We start from the raw sequence: 17948 nt of genomic DNA, 5'->3' as shown, positions 1-17948 counted from the left end.
AATAACCGTGGAGGTATGATGTCTCAATTCTATTGGATTAACAGCTACAGGATAGCTCTCAAACCGGAACTCGGTCAATTGGGATGACATGTACCAATAACGATTATTTTTTTGATTTGGTTTTGTTTAAAAAAAACAATAAAGTATCAAGGTTGCCCGACTTAATTTGATCTCAATAATAACTTGAAAATACTTACCGAACCCAAGTGAGCACAGTAAGAGGCAGGTCTACCATGATAGTGTTCGTCAGTAATAACCGATTTCCTTTGACAGTGGCTCCCTGCAGTTTTAAACCAGTTACAGAGAACGACCATTCAGTTTGAGCATTCTCAGTTGGTGTTCCGGGGTCGGGTATTGTCACCTGTTGGTAAAAATATCTTATTTATAATCTAATAAATAAAAAATACAATTAACAACACATGGAACATTTTGTTATTACAATGTGAGGCAGGACTATTTATTATGAGCAAATAGAACAAAAATCATTGAATCTTTTATCGATTAAGATAATATGATATTATTTACCTGCAAATGTAATTCTTCTAAAGACCAGGAGTTAGCTTGAGCAACGCATTGGCGGGTAGCTGTGATATAAGCTTCAGGGTTCAGCAGTCCACCGAGCCACACTGGGACATTCTGTAAGATAATTCCAAAAGTTATTTTACATATTGTTGATATGTGACTTCTTGACTTTTTTAAAGTTCAGTTCTATTATCTAAAGGTATGGTATAAGGTATATGGCAGTTATAACCGCAGGGGTTCGTTTATTACCAAAAAAATACACCCATTTATGTGCTTCATTTTTTTCCCCCTATTTACACCAGCAGGGGGTAATAGGAAAGAATGATGATTATGATGATGATGATTTCATTTGATGGTCTTAAGAGACCTTAACACTTAAACTTAACATGTGAGCTCACAGGGCTCAAACCTGACGACGTTGCTAACAATAACCCTAGCAAGAGCAGTGCTTTGCAGAATCTACCACCGGATCGGAAACGCGACCCACTGAGACTTTTTGGCGGGAACGCGAGGAGTGAAGTTGTGTGATTTGTTTTATTTTGTCTATTTAGTGTTTCTTCAGGTTTAAACGTGTAATAACGGTGGTTTATTAAATGTTTAATATCTGCGAAAGTGCACAAATGTGGAAAAATGAAACAAAGCCCCTGGACATAACTTCTCGGGATCCTCCAAAAAGTCCACTGAAAAAATTTCAGTAAATGACCACCATTTTACTGAGATTATATTTTATCCTATATCATCTCATTTCATTCCAGTTGATTAATGTCTTAAATTAATCATCTTCTATTCATTTTGCTCCATATTATAAATTTTCATAAAAATAAGAATATAAAGATAAGAATATAAAAACAGGACTTTAAGGTCTTAGTTACCAGGTCACAAATTGCCTAAAAAAAAAGCGGCCTACTGAGAAGATTCGGCCGGAAACTCAGTGGGCTGTGTCTGTGGGTTAAATTACTCGCCGAGCCCTTCGTCGCAAGCGACTAGTTCGACGAGAATGATGACTGTTTCATACTGTATGTATAATAGCGTAACATTTGCATACCTGCAACCTCTTAGCAGCGACGGCATCTGCCACCTCGGCCAGCTGTGTGACCCTCTGTGCAAAGTCTCCGATCCACTGCTGCACGGTGCAGCCGCGGGCCACGGCGTAGCGGCGCCACGAGGCGGGCAGCATGCCGCGCACCAGGGACCCCACCATCGCGCGAGTCTCGTTTGTTTGTTTCATTTCGCTCTATACATCGAAAAATCTTAATAAATGATCTAGATATGATATGGCAATACTTATAATTGATACTAATGGAGCAATGAACGCTTTTATAAAATTAAAAAACCAGCAATTGAAATGTAACGAAAGTAAGAATATCTAATACAGTGGTCGGGGAACCGGGGTAAATTACCCCAAATGGGGTAAAATGAAATTTTGGAGGGTAAAAATGAACACTTTTGTGAGTAAAAAGTATATATTGAAGTGAAACTTCTTTAGAATCGATGTGATCTCAAACTCGATGAAACGAAAAAATAGTTTTTTTTTTCAAATTCAAAATTATCATGAGGGCTATAATATGAAAGATGCTAAAAAGAAGCGATTTTGTTCTTCGCCATGGGGTAATATCAATTGACACAAAAATATTTTGGGGTAATAATTAAAAAGTTCCCCGACCGCTGATCTAATACAAATAGCTCTTTACATTTTTATAAAATAAATAAATATTACCTAGTTTTAAAAATTTTTTTAGCTTAACAATTTCGTATGATAATGATAAGTTACAAAATACTACCTAAACAAGGAAACCAATGAAAAATTTTCAAAATACCTGACAGATTAACATAACGTTGCGCAGATCGTGCAGTACTTGCTGCAACAGAGACGCTCCAGCAGCTACCTCACGTTCGAAGAACCGGTACAGAGGATCTTTGATATTCTCCACTGTACGGCGAAGAGTCTATAAAAAAACCACATAAGATTAGTTTATAACAAATTAGCGACCCGCCCTCGCTTCGCTTCGGAAACTGTAATTTATTATTGATTAGCTGACCTGGCATACTTCGTAGTACCTTAATCGATAAATAAAATACCTAAACTAAAGGAATCCGTCCGACGGGGACACATCAAACGAAAAACAAAATTGTTGTTTTCATATTTATCTACTTCCACAAATAATTCAAGACCAAAATTAGCCAAATCGGTCCAGCCGTTCTCGAGTTTTAGCGAGACTAACGAACAGCAATTAATTTTTATAGTATATATAGATTTCTCCACTATTTAATGGATGTTATTAACATATACATATAAACCTTCCTCTTCAATCACTCTATCTATTAAAAAAAACGGCATCAAAATCCGTTGCATAGTTTAAAAGATTTAAGCATACATAGGGATATAGGGACAGAGAAAGCGACTTTGTTTTATACTATGTAGTGATAACAGAAAATATTAAATTATATTTACTTAAGTCAAAGTTATTTAACATCACTACTAAATTATACAACCAATCTCACCGGAAGTTCTTTAGGCAGTAGTTGCAGCCAGTTCGCTGCTGTTTGATGTAAAATTTTCATCCAGGCAGGTCTGCCATCACCAAGTACAACCGAACCTATCAAAATAAAATTTCATTAACTATATGACCAAACTCAGTAAGATTGCATTTTAACTGTATATTTAACTATTTAAATTTTGTTTATTTTTTTAATTTAAACTAGCTGAGCCGGCAGACTTCGTAGTGCCTCAATCGATAAATAAAAGACCTAAGCTTTTATATAAAATAAACTTAAAACAATTCCTGTCCAAAGGGGGACACATCAAAGGAAAAACAAAATTGTTATTTTTATATAATTCCGAGCATTTTCATATTTATCTACCTTTTAAACCTTCTCTGGACTTCCACAAATAATTCAAGACCAAAAATAGCCAAATCGGTCCAGCCGTTTTCGAGTTTTAGCGAGACTAACGAACAGCAATTCATTTTTATATATATATAGATGTTTATTTAAATTGTTAATTTAAAATAATTTTAGTAATGACAAAATACGCACTGGCGTCGTTGTCCTGAGTGGCAGCACTATAGGCCAGCTCTTCTTCATCTTCAAGTTGTTGCATTTTCAATAATTTCGATACAAGATCGCTGCCTTGTGTAGTCAGCAGCACCTGAACCAATAATATAGGTCAGTAATTGTAGAAGCGTGCATGTTCCAACAGGTAAGACGTCCAGTGCTGATTGCACGAGCAAGACGCGGTTCGATACTTAAGGCTTTCATGAGCGACTTCCATAAAGTAATAACGTTTTGTCAATTGAAATCGAATCCATAAAATTATTAATAAAGATTAGTTGCAGTCTGGTTTTGAAGGTAAATTATTGGTAATGTCTTTGGGGCTTTACCTCGAAATTCAGAATTCGAAATTAACAATGCTGTATATACAGGCTAGGGTGACTTAACAATGCTACGATCATCCATTTACACTGAAAAAACGCAAATACTAAATTTGACTATATTTTGAAATTAAGATCATACCTTCTCAGCGTTGTTGGGTAGTCCGAGCCAGGACGGTGTTTGTCGATCCGATAGTTCTTCGATCCATTTCAGGAAGTTGTCACGACGGTTACCGTCGGGCATCGTGATGTGACGCTGATTGCCAGTAGCCTGTAATATTAAAAGCGACTTCCTCAAGAAATTGATTTATTCAATGTAATTATTGTCGACGACATTATTATACTTCTTATTTTTGGACTTTACTTAATTTAATATTATTGGTGGTTTAATATTATTGGTGGTTTAATATTATTACTGGTGGTAGGACCTCTCTTGAATCCGCACGGGTAAGTACCCTGCCCATTTCTGCCGCGAAGCAGTGATGCGATTCGGTTTGAAGGGCAAGACAGGCGTTGTAACTATTCTGAGACCTTATAACTTATATCTCATGGTGGACGGCGGCATTTACATAGTAGATGTCAATGGGCTCCAGTAACTATTTAACATCAGGTGCGCTGTGAGCTCGTCCATCCAAGCCATAAAAAAAATTCATAATACAGTATTCATGTAGCATTAATTTTTAACTATTAATAATTTGATGTTTAAATAGAAATTCTAGATAATACGTACCCCATCAACATTAGCTACGAGGGCGAAATCAGCTTCAAACGATTTAGGCGTGAATAGTTTGGACAGGAACGACTGCAGCAGACGTTGGTCGAACAAGTTGTCAATTTTCCCTCCGTATATACATTGTGACAGAAGCGTAACTAAAGCTTCCCACGGCACTTTCTCGGGAGGAAGATTGGTTCGGCCCTGCAAACAAAAAAGAAACGGCTTATGAATTAAGTTTTCCAATATATATCTATTTTGTTTACAAAAAATACTTGTACATTTGTAAAAGGTTGAGAAAGAATAATTTTATCTATACTAATATTATAAAGAGGAAAGATTTGTTTGTTTGTTTGTTTCGAATAGGCTCCGAAACTACTGGACCGATTTGAAAAATTCTTTTTCCATTAGAAGCCGACATTGTCCCTGATGAACATAGGCTACTTTTTTTAATTTTTTTTTAATTTTTTTTTGGTTTCATGTGTGTTTTAATGTTTCCGAAGCGAAGCGAGGGCGGGTCGCTATCTGAAATAAATCTTGCAATTCTGGTACATTGACTTTAGACCCATCGATTACAGCAACCGTTCAGATATAGGGTCGACAATTTTAATATCGAAATATAAATAAATAAATTCTGGCGGATAGTCTATAATAGATTTGATGGGCCCGAGTGTGTGTTTGTTTAAGATCATGAGGCATGACATTCAGAATATATTAGAAATGGCTCGAAGAACTCAAGCTATAGTGCTTTTAAGACGGTAAGTGATACAGTCGTTTTAAATAAGTACCAACTTTTCTTCGACAGTTCTGTTATCCAAAATGGAAATACAATACATGAATAAATAAAAAAAAAAAGGTTTTCAAACATGTTGGCGCCGTCAGGTGCAAAATAAAAAGGCGATTTATGAAGTCAGTTTAGCCGTTGTAACCATACTGAGAACTTAAACTTATATCTCAAGGTGGGTGGTTGTAGATGTCTATGGGCTCCAGTAACCACTTAACACTAGGTGGGCTGTGAGCTTGTCCACCCATCTAAGCAATAAAAAAAGTCACCGCCGTTGATGTTCGGACGAGAGAAAGAGAAAGTGCGAAAATCATCATTATTTTTTATTGTAGGATTACTGGTGGCCCGGAGGCCTTTCCAGTTTCACCAGGACAGGTGGGCGAGCAATTGTTGATTTGCTAACAACTGCCCGAGCGTCTCCAAAGGAGACCTAACAACTCAAGAGCAACTGCTTCGCGAATGATTCTACTACCGGATCGGCTTGGCGACCCGCTAAGAAGATCCGGCGAGAAACTCAACGGGCTGATGTATGGGTTAGGCAGTTCTTTGTCGAGTTCGACGAGTACGGTTACCGGGGTCCCTAAGCCTGCTCCTAGTGTTAGAGCTGAAGGCGTCTCATCATTCTCTTGTTTCACGTCAAAGATATCTTTATTGGTATTTGCTGCGTTCGTATCAGAAATGTGTATCGTCAATATAGCAAACATCATTAACGTGTTTTTGTTTTCAAATTCATATAATTTAGTGTGCATGTTTACCATGGCGGTGGCGTCGATCCACGTGTCGAGAGTGTCGCACGCGACGCGCAGGTCCGACTCGTTGAACTCGTAGTACTTGGCCCAGCCGAGCGGCACGTAGCGCAGACGCTCCTGAACAATACCTGGGTACAGAAACACGTGATTTGTGAGACGTCATTATCTAAAGGCTGTATGTATGATTGAGAAGTTTTTTTTCATTTGCTAAATTTTTATATTTGGTATTGTTACGGAGAATCTACGAACTACTTTGATTTTCCTACATGGTTTTATAATATATTGGAGCTTATTCTAAAAATGAATAAGGAACGCTTACAATAGGCGTAATGAAATAGTAATAGGGATAGTGAATTTTTTAAAAATCGAAACTGGTAATTAATAACATAATTAGGATTACCGTGGAACCAAGCCAGCAAGAAATAAAGTCTGGCACGTTCTGACGGTGGTTTCATCATACGAGCGGCCGGTACCTGTAACAATGAAATTATAAGTTTGTTAACTTGACAGAATATATTATGATATGTTGATTATATATGTATATATAATAATAATTTTTCGTCATACTAAATAGTAAACAAATATTATGAATATAGAAGATCGCATGGTATTAAACTCGCAAAAGTAGTAAATTTACGTCGTATATTACTTTTAGTGAAGTATCACACGGATCGATAACATTATCATTCCTAATGTTGCGAACTACTTAAATGTAGCAATTAATTAGGAGGCGGCGTCCAATTTTGCCTATGGGCTTCGGTAAACACTTAGCACCAGTAGGACTGTAAATGTCCATTTACAAATAACATTAGAATATTTTTTTTTAATCTTCAATATATATCTAGATAGAATCTTAACTTCAAAAATTATAATTCGAATTTAAAAGAACTATTAAGTTTCTAAATTTGGAATAAAAATTGAATATAATGATTACAGAATTGAATTTGGTGTTTAAAAAATTAAATTAAAAAAAAACTATAGAATAATGAATATTACGGTTTTACATAACAATAAAACCGATATTATGTGCCGAGAAGGAAAACATACAGCATTGTATTATGAAGAAGCAGTGTGTACTTAGCTTAAATTCCTTGTCTATGTCCAACCATAGACAGTCAATTTAGTTCCATCTTTAGCCGCTAGGTGCTGCCAGCAAGTATAAAGGAAGCGCAGCCATCTTTGATCTTCATAGTCTTCACCAGGAAGAACTTCCTGCAATGCTGTATGTTTTCCTTCTCGGCACATAATATCGGTTTTATTGTTATGTAAAACCGTAATATTGATGTGCCTTTGGAAAACATACAGCATTGTATTATGAAGACGTGTTTGTTATCTGCTGGTGAAATTATTAAGCACAACGCTATGATGAAATAGGTAAGCTATAATAAAATTATGAAGCGCAATGATAATGTTCATAATTTATATAATTATTAAATCGAAAAAACACAGTTGTTAACTTCCATGTTAATTCAATAATTAAAAAATATTTATAAGTTTGTAATAAACATTTTATCTTGTATATACAAGAAAATGTATAAATTGTATAAATGATGTATATACATCATGTAGGTGTAAATGTTTTGAAAAAAAGAATCGTGAGGATCTTTAGGAAGTTCTATTATTCGGAAATAATTATTGTAAACGTTTGGATGATTTGCATTTGCCTCTAGAAAGTATTTCGTCTATTGGTTCATTACCAATCCATCTCAGAGGCTACTGCTGATCTACAACTTCTTAGATATGGGTTGATGCCACTACCTCGTAAGGTTGAACGAAGACCAGTTTCCAATTACAGTACGGTATGCCGCTTTTGTGACAACACACATAGTTAGAAAAAAGTCCTTATGAATCTTACTGGGCATGTCTTTAGTTTCATGTTTAGAAAGCACTTATGCAGATTATTGACGAAAATGGATTTTAATTTTAGACCCAATGACTGGTATCAGAAAGATGTTTTTCTCTGTTAAATGTTGAGCAAAGTAAGATCATTAACTCTGCGTCCAGTAGCCAGCAACATGGTTGTTGGTGTCCTTCAAGCTACCTTGAGGCGTGATCTGGTGGTGGCTGGGTTTGAAGAAAACCAATTTAGAACTATTCTCGGATCTCATGTGAATGGGACTATACTTAGTAAAGTTGTAATAAGTAGTTGAATTTTGTTTAGTTATTCCGATGGCTTTTTTAGAATAGCAATTTTTATTAGAGAGCTTGAGAATGTTCGCTGTCCTACATGTATGTTGCCCACAGAAAGTCGACAGCGCTGCTTTATGCAGAAGGATTGTTTTATAGGCATAATTTTGTTTTTGGAAAAGAAAAAAGAATTTGGCAACATCTGCAGACTTAGGATCAATTTTAAATCTGTAGCACCATATGCACCATCTTCTAGTCGCTGGTAAGTATGCTGGCAAAGTGGATTGACACCAGCTAATTTTAAATAAATCTTCTCCTGTGTAGACCAGTCTATTATTTGTACAACCTCCCCCCCCCCCCCCCTTTCTAAGCTTTCAGGGTTAATGTTTACCCTGTGGAGGAGGCAGGTTTTGGATTTCGTGCGCGTTATCTAGCGTTCGGGATCTGAGGGCTTGGAACCCAAATGCTTTCGCTCAGTCTGGGAACTCTACCAGGTAGGTTCCCTAGACACTTGAAGTGAGTCAGTACTCTGGGGAGAAGGTTGAGAGGAGGAATTCTCCATGCTAGTTGCATCCTCTACGGTCTGCTGAAGGTATCCAATCTTGGTCGGCGAATGGGTTTATATCCGGATTACCCCACTTTCGAAAAACTTTTGTGGTCACTTGTGGTAAAAAGTGCCATTTCGCAGGTTGATTTCCTCGTGATAGCCTGTCGGTTACGATGTTGTATCTCCCCGAGAGATTATAAGCTGACAGTTATCTTGAACTTATCGCTTAGGTTTAAAGATCGAAAGGTCAACACTAGTGAAATACTTTCAGATTCATTTTGATTGTCACTACCATTGCAAATAGCTCTTTTGTGGCTGAGCCGTTTCAGTTGTTGAGCTGACCATAGACAGGACGTTAATATTTTGTCTAATTGTAACCCCTACCCATGTCCGAAGCTTCCGTTGCCAGGAAATGGTTGGTTTTGTGTCTCGGCAATGTTTGACATGTGACTCCGTGTCAGCACTGCATTTGTAACCCCTACACATGTCCGAAGCTTCCGTTGCCAGGAAATGGTTGGTTTTGTGTATCGGCAATGTCTGAGATGGGGCTCCGCGTCAGCGCTGCATTTAATTGTTAACACATGTAGGATGGCCCGTTTTTACGGGGGTGTTTTTTCTTGAAACTTCGCAAGAATTTTCAAGTTCGCAATTTGCAAGTTAGCATAGATTGATGTAATTCCGTCAGAGTTTGAGCTAGGATGTTGTTGAGTGGCCACTTTATTTCTCGCAATTTTCCATCGAATCCCTAAACATGTCATCTCTTGAACCAGTGTACTAATTGATTTTTTGTAAGGCTGACTTGGCAGCCCAAATCATCCAAGAGCTTTACAGCTTATGTGGCCTGAAGACTCAACTTGGACTTCTTTTGATGGACCAGGTGGAATTTGCGTAGGTGGGATAACACTCAACATCCCTTTGCACGCAATGTCTCCGCGACAGAGCATGCTATGCAAGCAAAAAAGGTGTATTTGTCTTCATGGACCAAAAAAGTCGCGTAGGTAGGTTAACATTTGACTTCCCTATGTACGTAAGGTCTTCACGACCGAGCATGGTATGGGAGCAAAAACGTTTATTTGTTTTGGTGAAACAAGATCAAGTCGTGTAGGTAAGCTAGCACTTTCGATTTTGCACGCAATGCCTCCGCGACCGAGCATGCTACGGAAGCAAAAAGGTTTATTTGTCTTCAAGGACCAAAAAAGTCGCGTAGGTACGTTAACATTTGACTTCCCTATGTACGCAAGGTCTCCGCGACCGAGCATGCTATGGGAACAAAAACGTTTATTTGTCTCGGTGAAACAAGATTAAGTCGTGTAGGTAAGCTAGCACTCGACTTTGCACGCAATATCTCCGCGACCGAGCGACCGAGCACCCTATATAATGGAAATTGACATGCCAGCCCAGATAATCCAAAAGCTTCACAGCTTCTGCAGCCTGAAGTTTCAACTTGGATTTGTTTTGGTCGACCAAAAGGAAGTCGTCTAGGTAGACTAGCACTCGAGTTCCTTTTGCACGCAAGGTCTCTGCGACCCAGCATGTTATGGAAGCAAAAAAGGTTAATCCAAAAGCTTCACAGCTTCTGCAGCCTGAAGTTTCAACTTGGATTTGTCTTGGTCGACCAAAAGGAAGTCGTCTAGGTAGACACTAGCACTCGAGTTCCCTTTGCACGCAAGGTCTCTGCGACCCGCATGTTATAGAAGCAAAAAAGGTGTGGCTCTGAAGCCAGACCGAAGGGTAGGCATGTCATTTCATACTAACTCATAAGAAGGTACCGATTCCTTCCTGAAGGTACTGATACTGGTACCTTGGTACTGATCCTCAAGCAGTATCGACGAAATTTTGCGACTGATACTAGAAAAATATTCCTGAGAAATGTTTAATTCTATCATCCAGTCCCCTGGGTGGAGAAAGTTTGGTACCGAGGTGTCCGAAAACAGTTACGTGTTTTATCTTTACGACCTTGTTCAACTCTCGAAGATCGAAAATTGGACGCATTGATCCGTCGCTTTTCTTACGCAGATTTTTTTTTTTTTTTTTTGTTTTTGTTTTTTTTTTTTTTTTGGTATTTGGTAACCATACATGGTTTACAAATTATTACAATTTTGGTGGCACTCAGTGCCTCCCGTCGGTGTCTTCAATTGCCCCCCTCTGGATTGTGCCAGATGTTACGGACTATGATTGTTTATAATGTTTGGCTTGCCTTTTGTACGAGGTCGTGACAAATAGGATTGTAGCCCTCCGAGGGACTGAATAGATTTCAATTTAGTATTATCAAACAAAAGATTCCTCAATGAGTAGTGCGTTGGCAACAGGATACTTTGTTAGAGACCACGGAAATTAAACTTTGACGTCTTATTTCTATCCATACAGCCCTTTTTTCCGTATACAATTTAAAACGCTTTTACGGGTAACTTGTACGACGGAGACGATTTGCCAAAGTTTTCAGTAATTATGTTACAAAGATTATTAGTTTAAATCTGTTGTGTTTTTGTCAAAATTTCCGTATTGACGAGATCAATTTGTTTACAACAATTTTCGTTACATTCAATTGTTACACACAGTTGATGCATTATTAGATTTACAACGTCACTGACCTGGTGGGATAAGGAGCCGATTCGAAGATCGACCGTTACCTTTGAATCCCGTCGTTTCTTACGCAGAGACTCCTTTTGTTCTTTTTCGCTTGACGAGCTGTTCGAACGCAAGGCGTCTCCATCGCGTCTCGCCTGGACATCTTCCCTCTCGGAAATTATGGAGCTTGACTCAACATCACCTCCAACAGATGACGCGTGATTCATGGCGTCCGATGATAGGATTGGTAAATAATACTCGTAATGATTGCAAAATAACACTCATAGAAACACAAAATAAATATTTTTTGCAATTAATAAGAAGTCGAATAAATATTTGTAGATTTGCGACTTCACAGTACGAAAGTACACAACGCTATGAAGATCAAAGATGGCTGCGCTTCCTTTATACTTGCTGGCAGCACCTAGCGGCTAAAGATGTAACTAAATTGACTGTCTATGGTTGGACATAGACAAGGAATTTAAGCTAAGTACACACTGCTTCTTCATAATACAATGCTGTATGTTTTCCAAAGGCACATCAATATGATAATTATAAAGAAAATAAAATATTATAATAGCATAATATACGTACAGTGACAAAGGTCCTGAGCAGGTTAGCGCGGATGCCGGGCGGCGGTTCGAAGACCAGCACTCGTCCGGCTCGCAGCAGGTTCACCGGCAGCTTCGGGTTGATCTCTGTCGTGAGGAACAGCCGGAAGTTCGGGTGGGGTTGCAGCGAGTGCAGTTTCTTCTCCAGCTGCACCAGCCACACCGGGGCGAGATGCACGTTCTTCAGCATCACCCAGCTGGAATATACAGAGCAATATATTTATTTATTTATTTCAGGAACTAAATATAACGTATTATTTATTAGTATCAGTAGACAGCGGCTTGGCTCTGCCCCTGGCATTGCTGAAGTCCATGGGTGACGGTAACCACTCACCATCAGGTGGGCCGTGTATGCCTACAAGGGCAATAAAAAAAAATTAGTAATTTGGTATTAAACGCATATATCACCAGTATTTTTCTCATAAATACTGTCAAAAGAACATAGTTTAGTTTTAGTTTTTTTTTAGTTTATCCATATTTTGACTACTATTAATAATAAAATTAATAAATAATTTTATCTTACTTTAAAGACAGATAATGTAACTGGTAAAAACTAAAAAATAAACGTTTCAAAGATGATTAATATTAAAAATTATCTTAATCTTAAACCTTTAAAACATTCTCCTGTAAAATTTAGTAAGTTTTGAGATTATACAGTTTTAATGCGAGAAGACGATATATTATTGTATATTATTTAAAATTCTCACTGACTACATTTATGATAAAAATTTAGAAGCTAAAGTATCAACAGCTCTGTAAATTAACTTGAATAGAATCAACGATGTGCCAATGCATACAAGTTCATATTCAGAGAAATGCGACTTTTAATAGATTTTAAGAATAGAATAAATAAAAAGTCATACCGTCCGGTTTTGCAAGCAGTGTTAATCGCTCGCTCAGCTTGATTGAATCCTTCAGCAGATCCGATGGCGATACTCGACAACGGCTTGTTCAATTCAGTTGCCATATCATCCACGCGACCTGTTACATTCAATTGTTAACAATATATTTAGAATTATTGAAATTTTGCCTTGCATTCTTAAACCTTTAGTTGCCACGTAGGTCACCAGTGCCCTACGCAGCCCTAATATCTAGTAGACTCTGGAAAAGAGGAATCCGAAGATACTGAGAATGAATCTATTTCTAAGAGACCTAAAAACTAAAACATACATTAACAAACAAAAGAAAGCAACGTTAGGTAATCTAGGCGTTTAGTAACAGAAATTCAAATAATTATTTGAGTGCGCCGCGTAGGGCATCGGTGCCCTACATGGCAGGCAATGGGTTAATACGTTTTCAAGTTTTAAAAATAGGTTTCAAAATTATAAGGCCGTAGAAACAAGATTTTACCACTAGCGTCATATCCGGGCACGGAGCACAGTATGGCCGGCGTGGTCGCGTTCAGTTGAGTTTCGGTAATGGACGCGAGATCCAGCTCGGTCTCTGCTTTAGCCATGAATCCGGCGCCGAGGACCGCCGCCGCTAGTTGTGTGGCCGCAGCGATCACACGGTCGGGTCGGAACGCCTGTCGAATCATATACATCTTTTAAAAATACTCGTAATATTAATAAAATCTTTTTTCTTTAAAATCATTTTTAATAAAATCTGCTAATGTGCACGTACGTATGTTAAGTACTTGTATTAAAACACTGTAATCTACCACTAGGTACATTAGGAACATGCCAAATGCCAAATTGTGATTGATTTATAGTTATATAATGTTTTCAACCATTTTAGATTTTGGTTATTCGTATTGGTCCGCGCGGGTGGGTACCACCACCCTGCCTATTTCTGCCGTGGAGCAGTAATGCGTTTCGGTTTGAAGGGTGGGGCAGCCGTTGTAACTATACTTGAGACCTTAGAACTTATGTCTCAAGATGGGTGGCGCATTTACGTTGTAGGTGTCTATGGGCTCCAGTAACCACTTAACACCAGGTGGGCTGTGAGCTCGTCCACCCATTCAAGCGATAAAAAAAAGAGGTCCTAACACCAGTAAAAAATGTACTATTGTAATAGAAAACATAGGATCAGAACAGATTTATGCTAGTGTCGCGACCTGTATAAGCAGCAGGCGGTACATGGCGAGCGAGTGCGGCGCGGGCGGCGCGGCGGGCTCGGAGTCCCACAGTGTGGGCACGCACTGTTCGGGCGCCGCCTGCGACAGCCACGCCGACAGCTCCGGCAGCTCGCCAGCCTTCTCCAGCAGACGACGGAACACTCCCAACCTGGAATGTTTGTATTATGTTATTGCAATACTTTTTTTTTTGGTACGTCTATACTTCTACTACTATTACTAATATTATACTATTTTTTTTATATACATCTATACTAATAATAATACTAATATACTAATAATATTATAAAGAGGAAAGATTTGTTTGTTTGTTTGTATTGAATAGGCTCCGAAACTACTGAACCGATTTGAAAAATTCTTTCACTGTTTCGAATTAAAAAATTAGGGATCCTTACTAAAACTCCAATAATGTAACCAAAGGTGTAAAAAAATTACCTAAAATATTCTTTACATCGCATGCACGGCGAAAACTATTGATGATATAATAAAATAATGTACTACGTTTTTGTAGAACACATTATTATTTACAAAAAGTGTTGTGACAGCATATGTCTAACTATTATAGTTATGCCGCAATAAAATATTTTCTTTTATTTTACAAAATAAAACAATGCCAAATATCGTTGAAATTTTTGTTAAAGACCCGAGCGGAGCCATAACGGGCCGCTATATATTATACTTAGGTCATATTTCAATATTTATATTATTTTCGCCATTGAAGTGCAATATATGCCTATCTCATCTCGAATGGTCACCGTCCTTTATGGGCATCAACAAACAAGAATTACTGCTAAACTACTATCGACCGTCAAAAATACCTTTTGAAACTTTGTTTTAAGAAGGACATGTGATTATAATATTTTACTATAAGTAAATACTAAGACTCGCATGGTAGAGTATCGTTTTAAGATATATATATATATATTATCTATAAGAACACTGCAACTCTTACTTATAAAACAGTAAAATGAAGTAATTTTTTATGGAAAACAAAAGTATTGTAATTTATTTATTTATTCACACAAACAGAATATAATGGCATAAAGGTGGCATAAATACTATCTCATTTATAAAAAAAAAAAATACCATGTTCGTCGTTGTGTGATTAAGAAAATTAAAAGCAATAGCTAATTTCACAAGTATCGGTTCCTTGTCTGTATAATTTTAATGACCTTTAGAAATTACCATATCTATTTTGATTGACAAATATCTAACCTAGAACTGAGTCTGGCGGCGGCGTCGTGCTGTTGATGCGTGAGCGGTTCCGAAGGCGCAGTCTGAGAGACGAACCCTTCCTTGCCTCGCAAGAACACCGGGAACGACTGCTCTAGGGTATCCTCGGCTCCCGTGCCCTTCAGATGTATACGGCACAGCAGCAGCGCGAAAGTGAGTCTGTCCGTGTGCAACATACCACGGGCTACACGCTCATACACGACCTGTAACATAAGGTTTGCTAGGTTCATTTCTATACCATTGTTTTGTAATTTAAAAAAATATACTATGATGGTAAAATTTTAGTGGTGGAACTCTTGTGAGTCCGCGCGGATAGGTACCCAGCCTATTTCTGCCGTGAAGCAGTAACGTCTTTCGGTTTGAAGGATGGGGTAGCCGTTGTAACTATACTGAGACCTTAGAACTTATAACTCTAGGTAGGTGGCGGCATTTACGTTGTAGATATCTATTGGCTCCAGTAACCATTTAACTAATTTGACATTGAAAAATTGCATTTTAATTTTGAAGCACTAATTTGTGGCATAACAATTTAGGTCAGCAGATCTGAAATAATCCCGTTACTGCCTAGCAGTTACAGCAGATAGAACATTTTAACAAGATAAAAAAACGTTTTTTTATTGCCCTTTATAGGCAGACGAGCATACGGCCCACCTGATGGTAAGTGGTCACCGTCGCTCATGGACATCAGCAATGCCGGGGGCTGAGCCAAGCCGCTGCCTACCTATCGTTGAATTATAAAAATATTGAGTTATGGCACTAGTATATTTTAACCTTTTATATTTAAACCGAATGCCTCTTGATAATTGAATTAAAAATATTATTCAGTTCATAATAGCACAAAACATACCGCGAACAGTTCTTCGGTAATGATTTTAAGCCTCGCCGTATAGTCGGTAACGCCGTTCAGCAAGGGACATATCAGCACGGAGCTGAATATGTCAAGGAACATCTTCAACGAGTATTGATACAAGAAGTGGATCTGGTTGAGGGAATCCATTGTGAAGTAGATGCTGCTGCAGGCCTGTATTAAAACAAAGTTTTTATTAAAGAAGCATGTCGCATACAGATCTGTTTAGGCTAATTAGAATTATAGAATAAAAATATATTATGAACAGGTGAAAACGCTCGAAATCTAAAAACTGTACTTACTTGTGATAACGGTAAGTACTGCTGACTCACAGTCTCTATCTCAGCAATTACTTTATCAGTTTCTTCAACCTACAAACAAAATAATTCAATTTTTTACCAGATTGGCACAAAATGAATGTAATAATTTTGGTATTTCTGTAGGACGCTCAAATTGGTTGGCCGCATGCGTTCTGGCATATTTTGATATATTGTGAAATTTCTTTAGTAATTTAATTTTTTTCTTTAGTAATCTAAATAACTTTTCTTAATATAAATTGGATTTGTTTATAATTCAAAACTTTAAAACAAACTTTTTCTTTTTTTTTCGTATGTTGATTTGTCTGTTATTAATTTTTTTTATTGTATTGATTGATGTCCGTTAACTAAACAACTGCACAAATACCTTTTGTCCAATATCATCGGCTTCCTTCTTCAAAGTTTCCAATGTCGCGATTACAGAGTCATCATCCAAGATCTTTCCTTTAGCGTCGTTGAGAGCTTGTAGAAGCGACTTTTCGAGTTGACGCAAACGGAGGTGGAATTCGCCTGTGACGTAAGAAAAGTATTTTAAATGAATGGCCTCCTGCACCTCACTAATTTTATTTACATACGACTACATTTAGCGACCCGCCCTTGCTTCGCTTCGGAAACATTAAATTTTAATATTGATAGCTGAGTCCCGCGATGTTACCCGCGGTTATTGTCGTACCGCGGGTGAAGCCGCGCGGTGAAGCTAGTTTAAAAAAAGTAGCCTAAGTTACTCCTTATATCATCAGCTACCTATAAGTGAAAGTCCCGTCAAAATCGGTCCAGCCGTTCCAGAGATTAGCCGGAACAGACAGACAGACAAAAAATGTAAATAAAAAATGCTATTTTGGTGTATGTGCCGTATATATATTCATATGCATGTAGTAAAGAGGCTATTTCAATATTACAAACAGACACTCCAACTTTATTTATATGTACAGATATAGGAAGTCAGTAGGATTTTAAGAGTACCCTCTTTTTCCCTATCCATTAGCTAGTAGCTTATGGGACTGCTTCAGCTACGCCTGAACGGCTGGGTGAGCTCACGGGCTCAACATGAGAGAATTTTCTAAGCCTTAGCAAGAGCAGTGCTTCACAGAATCTACCGTCAGAACGGCTTTTAAAATTTTTATAAAATTAATGAATAGAAACGCGGACTCACCTTGCAGTTTGAGTAAGTCGGATCGCTTGGCGTCGATGTCAGGTCGCTCCGCCTTGAGTACTCTGTGCAGGCACTGCGACTGCAGCGACGAGCGGGTGACGGTGAAGTTGACGAACGTCACTCGCGAGCACATGTCCGGAGGGAACTCCACAGTCGGGTCTCTGGCCGTTGGAAAATACTTTTATGTTACATTCAAATATTTAAATTGAATATATATAATGTATGGCTGGGTCCATAATGCTTATTCTTCGAACATTAGGCGTCGTTGGGTATTGTCGGGGAAACGAAACGCAGTAGTAGTTTACTCGGTTACATTATAAAGTTTAATGATTC

At 38.0% G+C, this 17948-nt stretch overlaps 1 protein-coding gene across 5 annotated transcripts in view; it reads right to left on the bottom strand.

Annotated features, from left to right (window-relative positions):
- Dhc64C (dynein heavy chain, cytoplasmic) overlaps positions 1-17948 on the bottom strand; it is a 70538-nt gene that overhangs the window by 1498 nt on the left and 51092 nt on the right. For all 5 annotated transcript variants that reach the window (XM_089736538.1, XM_089736537.1, XM_089736540.1 and 2 more), the window contains 19 exons: positions 17616-17776; positions 16830-16972; positions 16448-16516; positions 16146-16319; positions 15281-15501; positions 14048-14216; positions 13342-13516; positions 12855-12972; positions 11975-12188; positions 6539-6611; positions 6145-6266; positions 4624-4809; positions 4036-4164; positions 3559-3670; positions 3025-3119; positions 2340-2468; positions 1568-1756; positions 526-636; positions 198-361 (listed from right to left, as the gene is read on the bottom strand). In XM_089736538.1, the coding sequence (XP_089592664.1) occupies positions 198-361; positions 526-636; positions 1568-1756; positions 2340-2468; positions 3025-3119; positions 3559-3670; positions 4036-4164; positions 4624-4809; positions 6145-6266; positions 6539-6611; positions 11975-12188; positions 12855-12972; positions 13342-13516; positions 14048-14216; positions 15281-15501; positions 16146-16319; positions 16448-16516; positions 16830-16972; positions 17616-17776 (2754 nt within the window). The remainder of the gene's footprint in view (positions 1-197; positions 362-525; positions 637-1567; positions 1757-2339; positions 2469-3024; positions 3120-3558; positions 3671-4035; positions 4165-4623; positions 4810-6144; positions 6267-6538; positions 6612-11974; positions 12189-12854; positions 12973-13341; positions 13517-14047; positions 14217-15280; positions 15502-16145; positions 16320-16447; positions 16517-16829; positions 16973-17615; positions 17777-17948) is intronic.

The sequence above is a fragment of the Bombyx mandarina genome, chromosome 21 (assembly GCF_030267445.1).
Source record: "Bombyx mandarina strain Sakado chromosome 21, ASM3026744v2".
Classification (NCBI taxonomy): Eukaryota; Metazoa; Arthropoda; class Insecta; order Lepidoptera; family Bombycidae; genus Bombyx; species Bombyx mandarina.
This window is presented reverse-complemented; position numbering and strand designations above follow the sequence as displayed.